Below are 13,093 nucleotides of genomic sequence, written 5' to 3'. Positions count from 1 at the left end.
TAAAAAAAAATCGTGAGAGATAATATGAAATAAACAACTTCTATTTTAAGAAACTATATAACGAGACTAATTATTGCTATTAACCAGAGAACTTTTTTGATCTAAACAATACAAGAACACTAGAATATCCCTGTTCTTTTGCTTATGTCTTCTAGGTGACGCAAGCTTAAGATTTCCAAAATTTTCGTTTTTTTTTAAGGAAACTACAAAAATATAAAAACGTTTTTATAAAATTTCAACTACTGACCTAATTAAAAAAAAATAGTAATTTTTTAAACAATTAAAACTTAGTGTAAGCATTCTTTTATTATACAAAATAAACTAAAGGGCACACGATGTCTCTTTTTTCAGATATTTCCAAAAATTTTACATCATAGTCATCTAAATTCACCATAAACATTGTAAATAAAGCTTAAATTACGTTACACTACTCAAATTTTAATACCCTTAAGTTAGAATTTCGAGATAAACTGGAACAACAAAATTGAATTGAACCGGCTTGGGTGCCTTACAACACAAAGGGCCAGAGAGCATCGGTAAAGTAACACGAATTATAGGCGATATGAACGGATGCGAAAGCACAAAACGCTTTACCTTGTATTTCCCCAGATTATTGACGGTACAGGACAAAATGGCTTCCCTTCCCACCGGGACAGTTAAATTATTGATGGGCCCTACAAACTCCGGCTCTTCCAAGAGGTGGACGGTCGACCATTCTTCTGAAATAAAAAAAAATTATATTAGCTATGGACGTTTTATGGTTTTATTTATTATTTTATAGGTAAGAAATTGTAAGTAAAATCTGTATTATTGTGACGAATTCATAATGAGTTACTTATTATATTGGGTATTACGTCACTTATAGCAAAAATCAATTTAGAAATTTTTATCTCACATGCTCAACAATTGAAAAGAAGAAGAAAATAGACTTATTCACATATTTAAAAGAAATATGAACTTAAATCTGTAACGATACCGTTCGATATTCTTAATTTAATTTAAGTTCAGTAAGTTTTAAATACAATAATTTACTTGAGGTATAATAGATTTTTTATATACCTAGGAGCTGAGGTTCAATCTATTAATCTCTGAGCTTGTTTCTTCTTTTCAATATCCTACCTAACTTTGTTATGAATATTACAATAAAAAAAATGGTGGTGATATACTGATGATATTTTTTCAATATATCACCATAACAAAATAGATCTTATACATTTTTTAAATTACATTAACTCAAAAGAATCTACTATAAAATTTACTCTTGAAAAGGAGGCTGATGGTCAGCTTCCTTTTCTTGATATTTTAATTAAAAAGTATTTACAAAATTTTGAAACTAGAATTTACCGTAAACCAACTCATACTAATAGATATCTTAATTTTAATTTTAATTATCCAATAATGATAAAAAAAGGAGTGGTAAAAAGTTTATATGATCGTGCACACATTATTTGTAATAATCAATATTTAACAACTGAAAAAGATTTTATTAAAAATATCTTAATTCAAAATATTTATCCCAAAGAATTTTTAGAAAATTGCTTTAAAGAGTTTGATAATCCACGTATAAAATTGAATCAACCATTTTTTACGACAAATCTTATTTTACCATTTATTCCAGGTTTTTCTGATAAGATAAAAAGAATTGCTAAAAAAATTAATATAAGAACTATTTTTAAATCACAAAACACATTACGATACTTATTAACAAAAACTAAACCTTTCAATGAAAATGAATTTAATAAAAATGTAATCTATAAAATTCCTTGTATTTGTGGTAAATTTTACATAGGTGAAACCTGTAGACCATTACCAAAAAGAATTAATGAACATAAATCTTATATAAAAAACAATGATTTTCAAAAATCAAAAATTACACAACATGCATTCGACAATAACCACATTATAATGTTAAATGAAGATAAATGCTTAGCTACTTGTTCGGTTGATTTTCATAATACATGGATTCCTTTGCTAAAGAGAGAAGTAGATCAGGGTATTCTCAAAATTAATTAATGATTTAAAATATTTGTTATTCATGTATTTTCTATGATTAATTTACATTAAATCACACGCCTTTAATTTTAAAAAAGTAACCTTTGAAATTTTTGTTATCTTTCAAAATAGTTTGTCAAACTATTAATAAACCGTCAAATCATATAAAAAAGTATATAAAGTATTTTCGAATTAGGAAGAAATTTTGATGAGACTACATTGCTGAAAATTTGAAAGATAATTATATTTTATTTTTAATTTAATTTAATTTTACTTTAATTACCTTGATAACGGTAGTAGATATAACTACCGAAACGTTGGTTCAAATTAGGTATTTTTAAAAAAGTAGGTCTTCTTGTTGTTTTTTTTTTTTTTCTTAATTGTAATATTCATAACAAAGTAAGGTAGGATATTAAAAAGAAGAAACGAGCTCAAAGATTAATAGATTGAACCTCATCTCCTAGGTATATAAAAAATCTATTATACCTTAAGTAAATTATTGTATTTAAAACTTATTGAACTTAAATTAAATTAAGTATATCGAACGGTATCGTTACAGATTTAAGTTCATATTTCTTTTAAATACGTGAATAAGTCTATTTTCTTCTTCTTTTCAATTGTTGAGCGTGTGAGATAAAAATTTCTAAATTGATTTTTGCTATAAGTGACGTAATACCCAATATAATAAGTAACTCATTAAGAAATTGTAAGTAATATGTTGTACAGGGTGATTTATAAAGGAGAGCCAGGTAGCATATTTCAGCAATGAGTACTCCTGGAAAAATTTTGCTTTTGATCATTATGTACTTTGGCACCTAAATGTTTGTGCAATCAATTCTGGTTTTAAGAAACTTGTCATACATCCTTATGAAATATTTTATCTTGCCGCAATATGGTTCAACTGAGGCATGGATAGTAAGTCTTTTTATTTGCTTAGAAACAGATTCCTCAGAAGAAGAAGAAGAAGAAGAAGAACTGTGCCTATGTCTTTATAAAAAAAGAATCTAAAACACTCGAATTATCATTTTGATCCGACTTTTACTGACTTCGAAATATTGGAAATAAGCTATAAAATAAAAAACGGAATCATTCCTATTATTAAATGTTCGTCCGACTTCGGAAAATATATATCTTTTTTCCGATAATTTGGAAAACATTTTGGCTAATATATAGCTAATATCATACAAATTAATTATATTTTTAAGTCGCAGACAAATTTATTGTTAAATTTCTTTCTTTTTCACACTCTTACACACAATTAAAATGTGACAAAATTTGACATCTATATATTCTAATATTAACCCAACTAGTGAGAATTACACAATTTTAATATGGAAATATTGAACACTTCTATACTAAATACTAACATTTTTTAATTAGTGGCATTTACACGTCAGTTGTGGATCGGATAAATAAATAAACAGAGTCAAAAATAACCCCCAATTCCTTAAATAATGTTGACCTGGATAATAATTACAATTAAAATGTGACAAAACTTAAAATCTATATTGTAATATTAACCTAACTAGTGAGAATTACACACTTTCAATATGAAAATATTGAGAACTACTATACCTCTTTCGCTATCCGATGTCACAATTGTGACTTCCTTATTTACTAGTGTTATAAGGATCAAAAAATGTTTAATCTGAGTGGAGAACCGTGCGACATGATTGTGAATAGTGCATTTTATAGGTGTGCACGCGCAAATCGTTTATCTTGCCGGGAGTGCATTCTTGTATAACCTGAAAAGTTTCAGATTATTTTCAACAATGGCTCGTGCAGGTAAGTTATTATTTATTTATAGAATTTAGGGGAAAAAAGAAGTGCTTAATATTAAATAGGTATAATAAACTTCAATTAAGTGTATTGTTTTTACAGATTAAAAAATATCTTCAAAATTGTTGATTCCAAGAATGGTTTTGTTATGTATATCACAATTATGAGCCACGGGAGTTAACGTGGTTTGGTTTTAATTAAGTTGGATACAATTAATTCTTTGTTACAGGAAGAAGTAAGGAAATTATTGATTTGGACCATCTAAGGGATGACAAGGAGGCATTGTTCCAACTTCTGGACGAAGTTGGGTCGGATTTAGAGTCCGAGGATGAAGATGATGAGTTTGAAATTCACGAAAAGATCCCAATTGTAGCACCAAATGAAGCTGATAGCTCTTGAGATTCAGAAGATGATTTACCCCTCATACATTTCCAGACTCTCCAGTGGAAGCATGGAAACTTTAGAAGCAAAAACTTTCCTGTAAAAGAGGACTATCCTCCATCCATCGTAAAAACTCCAAACGAATATTTTGCTAAATATTTGGATGATGATTTTTTTGAGTCAGCCGCAAATTTCACTTCCCAGTATTTCTTGCAACAAAATGCAAAAGAAAACAACTTTATCTCTATTATATTTTTCGTAATGAATTCTTTGATGGGATGTATTCATCTTCCAAGGATACATATGTATTGGAGCGGAAAATATAAGTTCCCATTAATTGATGGGGTCATGACCCGAGAAAGGTTTTACATGATGCGTGTAAATTTACATGTCGTTGACAATCTTAGAGTATCAGAAGGGGAACAAAAAAAGAATAGATTGTGGAGAATACAGCCGGTAATTGATTTGGTTTGCAATAGATGTAAAGCCATTGAAAGAAAAGAAAAGACAGCTTTTTCTATTGACGAATAAATGATTCCTTTTTTGGGAAGATGTCCAGTTCGACAATTTGTTAAAAATAAACCAAGACCAGTGGGACTGAAGAATTTCGTTCTTACGACATCCGACGGACTGGTTTTGGATTTTGTAATCTACCAGGGCAATACTACTTCACTAAAAAATAGGGACTTAGGCTTGGGACCCTCAATAATATTGCATCTAGCAGAAACATTACCTCAAAATAGTTACCTGTATTTTGACAGATACTTTTCTACTATTGCTTTGAGGAACAAATTGATGAGTTTGAATATAGATGCAACTGCTACAATTATGTCCAACAGAGTAAAAGGGTTTGATTTTAATAAATAGGGGAGAGTCAAGAAGTTTTTAGAACCGATAATAAACTTTGCATTACAAAGTGGAAAGATAATAAATCTGTTTTAATGATATCCACAGTTTTTGGAAGACAGCCGGAAACTGAGGTGCAAAGATGGAATAAAACAGATAAAAAACGTTCAGGCATAGCATGCCCAGCTGTTGTTAAATCATACAACGAAAGCATGGGTGGTGGTAACTCGCAAATCGATAAGCTGAGCAAATTGAGATTTTATGAAAAGTAATATGTCCTCATATTTTGAAATAATTACCTGATTCTTTTTATATGCTTAGAAATTTGTCTTTTACATTTGTGAGTAAAGTTTAGTGAAAGAGTAGATTTAAAATTTGGTGAAATTTTAGAAAATAAAGTTAGATAGGACTTTAAAATACTTAGTAAAGTAATTATAATAAAAAAATATATCTGTTTTTGAACTGATATTCATTAAAGACATAGGAGTTACATTTCAAATTAATATTATAACTAACTTAATAACTAATAAAATATTACAATATTAAAAACAGTATGAAAGTAAATCTAGAAATTAAATTTTGTTTTCTTTGTAATTTTACACCTCTACATCGTGTTCGGCAAGAAGATTTTGGTAACCCATCATTATTAAAATCGAATACTTTTTCGTGCCTTTTCAATGATTGTTCTACCTGGAACGAGTCCACGGACATAAAAGTGTGACTAGATTGAAAGTATTTTATTTCCGAATTCTCCAGTTCAGTCCCGGTAGAGTTTAAAACGTAAACAAAAAAACAAAATAAGGCCCAGTTTTTGTTTTTAGCTGCACAGTTGTCAAGCCAGATCGTAATATTACGCATGTCTCTGTTATATAAAAGAAAATCAAAAGAAGTTGAAATTAAATCTTCCTTATTTCGACCCGCAACCCCTTCGTGCACATTTCGAATATGCCCATACTGGCACAAATGAATATTCTACGAACGGAATGCTACTTGGGACATTTTAACTTAGAAAAAGATAAATAGGACATTTTAATTTGGGATTATCGTCTTTTTTGTACATAGGACAATATAATTAGGTGAATTTAAGGCATAAAAAATGTAGTTAAAACTTTCTAATTTAGGCCAAGGAGGTAGATACCATTTGATAGGTTAATAAAATGTAATATGCCAAAAAAAGAGAATTTTGTAGTTAGGACGTTTTAACTGAGGAGGGCAGTGTAGATGTTTGCGACGAAATGATGGAATACTATCGATCTTTCTTTCGAACCCGGAAATGGACTCTTAAAGCCATCCTACATTTGTTTAACTTACCAATAGTAAACAGCTGGATGGAGTATCGAAGGGATTGTTATAGTCTAAACTTTCGAAGCAAAGATATTATGGATCTTTTGGAATTTAGACTTAATCTTGGGGAATATCTAATTGCCGGTACTAAGAAGCGTGTATTGGAGGAAACAGAATGCAAAGAAAATATAGAGAAAGAGACTAGTATTGAAGGAAATGAAATAAAAAAGAGAAGAATACCTTCCAGTTTGGCCTGTGCAGACAAACGCTTTGATGGTTTTGAACACTGGCCAAAGAATGAAGAAATGAAGAACCTAGTTAAATGCAGGTTAGAAGGCTGCAAAAGTCGGTCTAGAATGCGTTGCCTAAACTATAATTTTTTTCTTTGTTTAACCAAAGATAAAAACTGTTTTATTTCATTCCATACAAAGTAATAAATTTTGTTTCACAATTGTGCTTTTCTAATGTTGGCTCCCTAGACACACAAATATAAACCCCAAACTCAATTTTTTTTATCTCGGTACTCTAAGGGATACTAAATACTCAAATTTTTTTATTAGTAGAATCTACACATCAGTTGTGAATAGGATAAATAAATAAGCAGAGTCATAAATAACCCCCAATTCCCTAAATAATGTTAACATGGATATTGGTGTATCGTTTATGAGATATAAAAAAAATATTAGACTTTTTTCTGAGCGAAAGAAACTAGTTTACACTTGGCAGGATTTAAAGGTAAATTATGATTTATGAGTCAGGAATTTATTTTGTCAAGATCTTCCTAAAGTAGAATATAGAATATCTGATATTTTATTAATTTGTATATATATTTTATTATCGTCATTAAATAAACGTGTCACAGCAAGGACCTTCTGTCTACGTTCCTGATTAGTAACTATTGAATTGGACCATAAAACTGTACACATTGTAAACGATAAGTTAAATAAGTCTCAAAAAATTGTTTAATATTTTTGAAAAGTCACATTACTGGTCACAATTATCTATAAGAGTGCTATGGCCAAGACGGTCAAAGGCCTTTGAAAAATCCGTATATATCACGTCTACATATAAATTTGACTTAACTGAATCAGAAATAAATTCAGTAATCATAACTAGATTTGTGGAAATTCATAGATTTGAGAGACACATGGTCATGTTCATTTTTTAAAAAACTATTACACGTGTTTCGCTGTAAGGCATCATCAGATCGGTAAAGCTATTCATTTAATACCACAAACATTTAAGTGAAAATAACAAATAATTACATATAAAAAAAAATAAAAATTGCTGTGGTTCACATTATATCTGGTTTCAAAACTAAATAAAATAAAAATAAACAAAATAAGCAGAATGAGGTTAAGTTGAATGAAAGAACGGAAAATTTTGTTTTTTTTTTATGATTGTTATAGGGCAAAATTTATTATTTTGCTTTTTTATGAATAGAAATAATTTTTCATGGTTTTCATAAATTGGAAAATATTCCAGAGTTTAAGGATAAATTAATCCCAAATTAAATTTATTAAAACAAAGTCCATGACGCAGACCTGTAGGAGAGACGTCAAACTTTATATTTTATTAACGACATAATTAATAATTAAAAAAAGGTAATTATGACTTTGTGGTTATTATTACATAACTGTAGATTACATGATATGATTGTATGAATTAATACCTCTATATAAACTTTTTTGAATTAAATTCTAAAAACCTAAATTAAGTCAAACAAAAGCGGTTTTCTTAATCAAATTATCCAATTAGAAAGAGTGTGCAATCTAATGTAGGATTTCTTCGCTTAATTAAAATTTATGAAGGAGATTCAAGGTTTTCTCAAATTAAGGATAAAATATTTGAATCAGATATAAAAAAAACAGAATGACTGATGTACGCCTCAAAGGTAAAAGGCGAGTTTTACGCTTTTTAGTAGCGCGGAAAACGTAAATTTAATTATTTTAAAGTTCTGCATTGCTGTTTTCTTTACCTAAATATTATTGAAATAATGTAAAACCTTAAAAGAAATAGGCGAATTTGTTTCATTTTATCCAACAATAATAGCCAAAGTTTAATTTAAGAAAGCAAGATTCTATATACATAACTCATTTCTTTAATTAAAATATGAATATATATATGTGTATCCTAAAATAAATAATAACTCATAGCATAAATACCGAAAACCACATTTACTTTTCCATAAACACACACAGTTCCATAAAATAACTAAGTACTCAAACGTAATTAATTTCAAGAAACTCCATTTAGCTTGGTAATTTTCCATCTTGGTATTTTACTCTGAGAAATTCTACAAAGTCAGTAATATAAATCTTCCAGTACAGGTTTAATTAGGGAAAGTATTAAGCATACAGCAAAGTTTAATGATTAAATTTTACGTAATTTTTTAACCAAGTTATTCAAATGAACTCTCAAATTATGATCCTTGTCCGTTTTCATGTTCATTATTAGCGAATGAATTGAGCGTTGGCGTTCAGACGTGCCCTTAATTAGCCCTTAATTAACATACGTGAAAAGCTTCACTTTCTGGTCAGGTTAGCAGCAAATCGTCCGGAGGTGGGAATTTACATACAAAGAGCATTTTAGCGCCTAGATAGAAGTCAGAATGCGAATTAAAAGGCGATGTTTTGGAATTATTTAATTAGATATATCAATCAAGTTTTACTAACTTAGTTTTATAGTATACTAAATTATCTAAGTTCACTATAAAATCTTGATAAATATATTCTAAGTTAATTAAATGTTACTTATTAAACAAGCCATTAATTAAACTTGGCAGCCATCCGCGTTCCGTTATAAAATAACTTTGTTCTTTCAAAAGAAACTCTTCAAATACTTTCTAAGTTTTCAAAGAAGTTCTTAAAGAATACTCGGTGTTCTCGAAGTTCTTAAAGGTAAAGAAATATTTTTATCATAATTGTGCATTTAAGGTTTAAATAATAAGTAGTTTTTAATTACGTTAAAAATCTTTAATAATTATATAAAGGGTAAGTATTTTGCAGATTTGATATTAAAAAATTTATATTATTATAAAAAAATAGTTTGCCTTTATTAATAAAGTTATAACAATAATTACAATTTTAGCTTATTAAAGTTACTTAAAATAAAACTTTTTACAGTAAAGTCATTTAGTTTAATAGACCTTAAAATGACCATGTATTTTTGCTTTTTAAAGCTAATTTATAAAATAATTACCTACTTGTAGTCATATATTTTAAAAACCCAATATATTACATAATAAAAGTAAAAAATCTGTAAATGAGTATTTTAAAATTTGCCATACCCACTTATGTTATGCTTGATTTTAGGCATTAAATAAAAGAAATGTGATTTAAGAATTATTATAAAACTTACAGTGCTACGTTATAAGTAGTAAAGTAACGATCTAGTATATAGTAATCATATTTATTATTATTAAGCTCCAATATAGTAATTATATTTTAATGGTTAAAATTTTTGCGTATCAAAGTTATAGGGAAAAATAAGTGAAAAATTAATAAAGTCTTTTTTCACGAGAATATAGCCTTTTATTATTAAGTACAAAAAATTAATTACCTAACGATATTAAATAACCTGAAATATCCTAAATAAGTAAATTTCAATAAAAGCAAAACAATAAGTGGCAATGATTTTAATCACAACTAAAAAACTAAATCAAATATTGACAAAAATATCTAAAAACAAGTAATATCCATTAAATCTTAAACGAACAGTAAATTACGAAAATTCTAAGTTGATTACACAATAATATTTAAACAAACAAAAAAACATCATTTTTTTAATTATTCTTTATTCTATAAATATTTATTAAAGTAATATTTTATTAAAAAATGCAGCAGTATTTTTTCCAAATGTATTCATTTTATTAATAAATATTCATAATTCCACGCAAAATAACTGTGAAACTATCCTATACCCACTTACCCATTATGTTATGCTTGATTTCAAATATTAATTGAAAGAAATTAAGTCAAGGCTTACTATAATACTTATTGTTAAAAATTGGAAGCGTTAAGTTATAAGCGTTAATAAGCGTTGTTAAAAATTGGAGAAATACTAAGGATTACTTAATAGCTATGAAAGTTTGAGTAGGAAAATGATCTAGAAATATGTAAAAAAAATATATAATTGTGACAATATAATTTATTTTTTTAGGATGTTAAACTTCGAAATTACTGTAACTGAAGATTTAAAAAAATTATAAATATATTTTAAAATAATGTGCAACAAATTCATTTAAGTCATGTCTGATATTATACACGGCACAATACAAAATTAATTAGGAGTTATCACAATTACTAAAACTCTTATTTGAAAAAATATTATAGAATAAACATACAAATTAGAGAAATGTACACAAATGTATAAGGTCAAATGAATTCAAATAATAGAGTTCAAAAGCTCCTCCGGGTTCCTCTGCATATAAATCTTTTCACTTCAAATCTCACTAGTTCCAAGTATTACTTAAAATCAATTTGACATAAAACTTTGTATGCCTTAAGGTCTAAAAACTGTTTAAATAAATATTATATACAATGCTTATGACCCTTTAAATTAATAGTTAGATGTAATTCTTTTTTAAACTGTACGTTATAATGCTTAAGTGTTGCAAATTTAAAATAATACCACACGTAAGGAGGTTCTCTAAGAATTCTCCTTTCTACATTTTGCATAAAAAAGTTAAAAGTTAATAATATAAAGCATACTACAACTAATATTAAAAATATATCTAAAATAAGTAATTACACCCTAATATTTTAAAAAAAGAAACATAATAATATTCTAAATTTCCATGCCCGAAATTACTTTAAATTCTATATTTATTAATTAAAATATTAATATTAAATTAAAGTTTATTGTATGATAATTTTTAACCATTTTAAAATTATACGTAGAGTTATTGAGTTATTGTTCATGGGCTTATTAAGTAACAATATTATGAAGAGTGTTTTTACAGTACCATTTATTTTAATAGAAAATAAAACCTTCCTTTTATTTTTCAAAAAAAATAACAAAATAATATTTCACCTATAGATCAATATTTTAAATTCAAAAACGTTACTTTACGCACTTAAGTTCTAAGTAACTTTTTTAAATTATACTTTGCCTTACCCACATACTCGTATGTTATGCTTAGTTTAAGACTAACTACAATATTTACAGTGCTACTTTATAAGTAGTTTAGTAAGCATCTATTGTATATTATAATAAATATTGTATAATTTTATAATATTGTATATTATAAAATTTTTGTATGTAGGTTTTTGTTATTAAATATCCTAGATGAGAAAATATTTAGCAAAAAAAGAAAGTTAAAAACTAAATTAAGAAATTGCAAAATCATCTAAAAATAATTAAAATCCATTAAACCTTTAATGAACAGTAAACTAAGAAATTACCAAGTATATTAACTATTAATATTAAAACAAAAGTAATACATTACTTTTTAAATTACGCCTTACTTGATATATACTAATTAAAATAATACTTAATTAATTACATATTTCGCGTACAAATGTTAAACGAAATATTAACTACAAATAATAATAATAATAATAATAATAATAATAATAATAATAATGGCTTTTATTTGAAAAAATACAATAACAAATACAGTAAAGAGCTATTACTACAAGATATAATATGGCGCAGTCTAGCTTAGAAGCTACTCTACTGAACCATTTGATATTGGTCTAAACCTAAATAACACATAACAACACAGATCTGTCATAATAATTCGCATATAACCCCAAAAAGCATTCACCTATCAGAAGAATATCAATAAAAAATCAATCAAATAAAATTAACATTTCATATACATCCAAATTTAAATGCCCTTACTCACAGTATAAACCCAATTACAGCAACCATTTTCATAAAGAAATAACTATTGTAATATAAAGTCTTCTACATGAATAACTGAACAATATTAATAACATAAAATATAGTGTGAGAGATTTTATGTGCAGAGAAACTCTATTATAAAGTCTCGCTATATTGTAACTAAAAGACCTTTCAAAAATAGAAGTTGAGTGAAGAGGTATAGTTACACAGCTCGTATCGCGAAGATCTAGATTATGGATTTCTGAGCGAAACTTTATTTTCCTGTATAAGTAGTCGGGACACTTTCTTGCTATTATTTTATAAAATAACACAACTGAATGGAAGACGCGCCTCTCATTCATTCTAAGCCAATGCACATCTCTCAACTTAGCCGACAATCCCCGCTCTCTACCCCGCATACCCCCAATTAGTCTTACACAGTGGTTTTGTATTAACTGAATGCGATATTTATCTCTTTCCAGCAAACATGGGCCATAAATTACACCGGCATAATTGAAGTGCGAAAGCACTAAAGAGTCACAAGGCATTTTCTTTAATGACTCTGTCAATAGATGCCTTTGTTTAAATATAAGCTTTAGATTTAGGAATGCTCTCTTAATACATATGTTGACATGCTCAGTAAACACCTTAAATCACCTCACTTAACACCTCAAATCACTGTCCAGAACCAGCCCTAGATTTTTAGCGTGGTCAACAAGTGCAAGTTTATTATTATTATTTAAATTTATTTGAATGCTATCCTTATGCAACTGTCGTGATTGAGTTCTGCCAAAGAGCAACACCTGAGACTTGGAGGGGTTAAGAGTGACGCAGTGCTTATGACAAATTAAGAGCAGTGACTCCAAATCTTTATTTATTTCATTTATGCTCTAGAGAACACGACCTGGATTAAAAGATTTGTAGACCTGTGTATCATCTGCCTAAAAATGTACATTACAAGATTCAATGTATTTTGCCATTT

At 27.6% G+C, this 13,093-nt stretch overlaps 1 protein-coding gene across 2 annotated transcripts in view; it reads right to left on the bottom strand.

Moving 5' to 3' along the window:
- LOC126748396 (lachesin) overlaps positions 1 to 13,093 on the bottom strand; it is a 776,345-nt gene that overhangs the window by 299,803 nt on the left and 463,449 nt on the right. For both annotated transcript variants that reach the window (XM_050457624.1, XM_050457613.1), the window contains exon 3: positions 595 to 719. In XM_050457624.1, the coding sequence (XP_050313581.1) occupies positions 595 to 719 (125 nt within the window). The remainder of the gene's footprint in view (positions 1 to 594; positions 720 to 13,093) is intronic.

Source organism: Anthonomus grandis, chromosome 2, assembly GCF_022605725.1.
Source record: "Anthonomus grandis grandis chromosome 2, icAntGran1.3, whole genome shotgun sequence".
In the NCBI taxonomy this organism is placed as follows: Eukaryota; Metazoa; Arthropoda; class Insecta; order Coleoptera; family Curculionidae; genus Anthonomus; species Anthonomus grandis.
The sequence above is the reverse complement of the archived record's forward strand: the minus strand, read 5'-3'. Positions and strand labels throughout refer to the sequence as shown.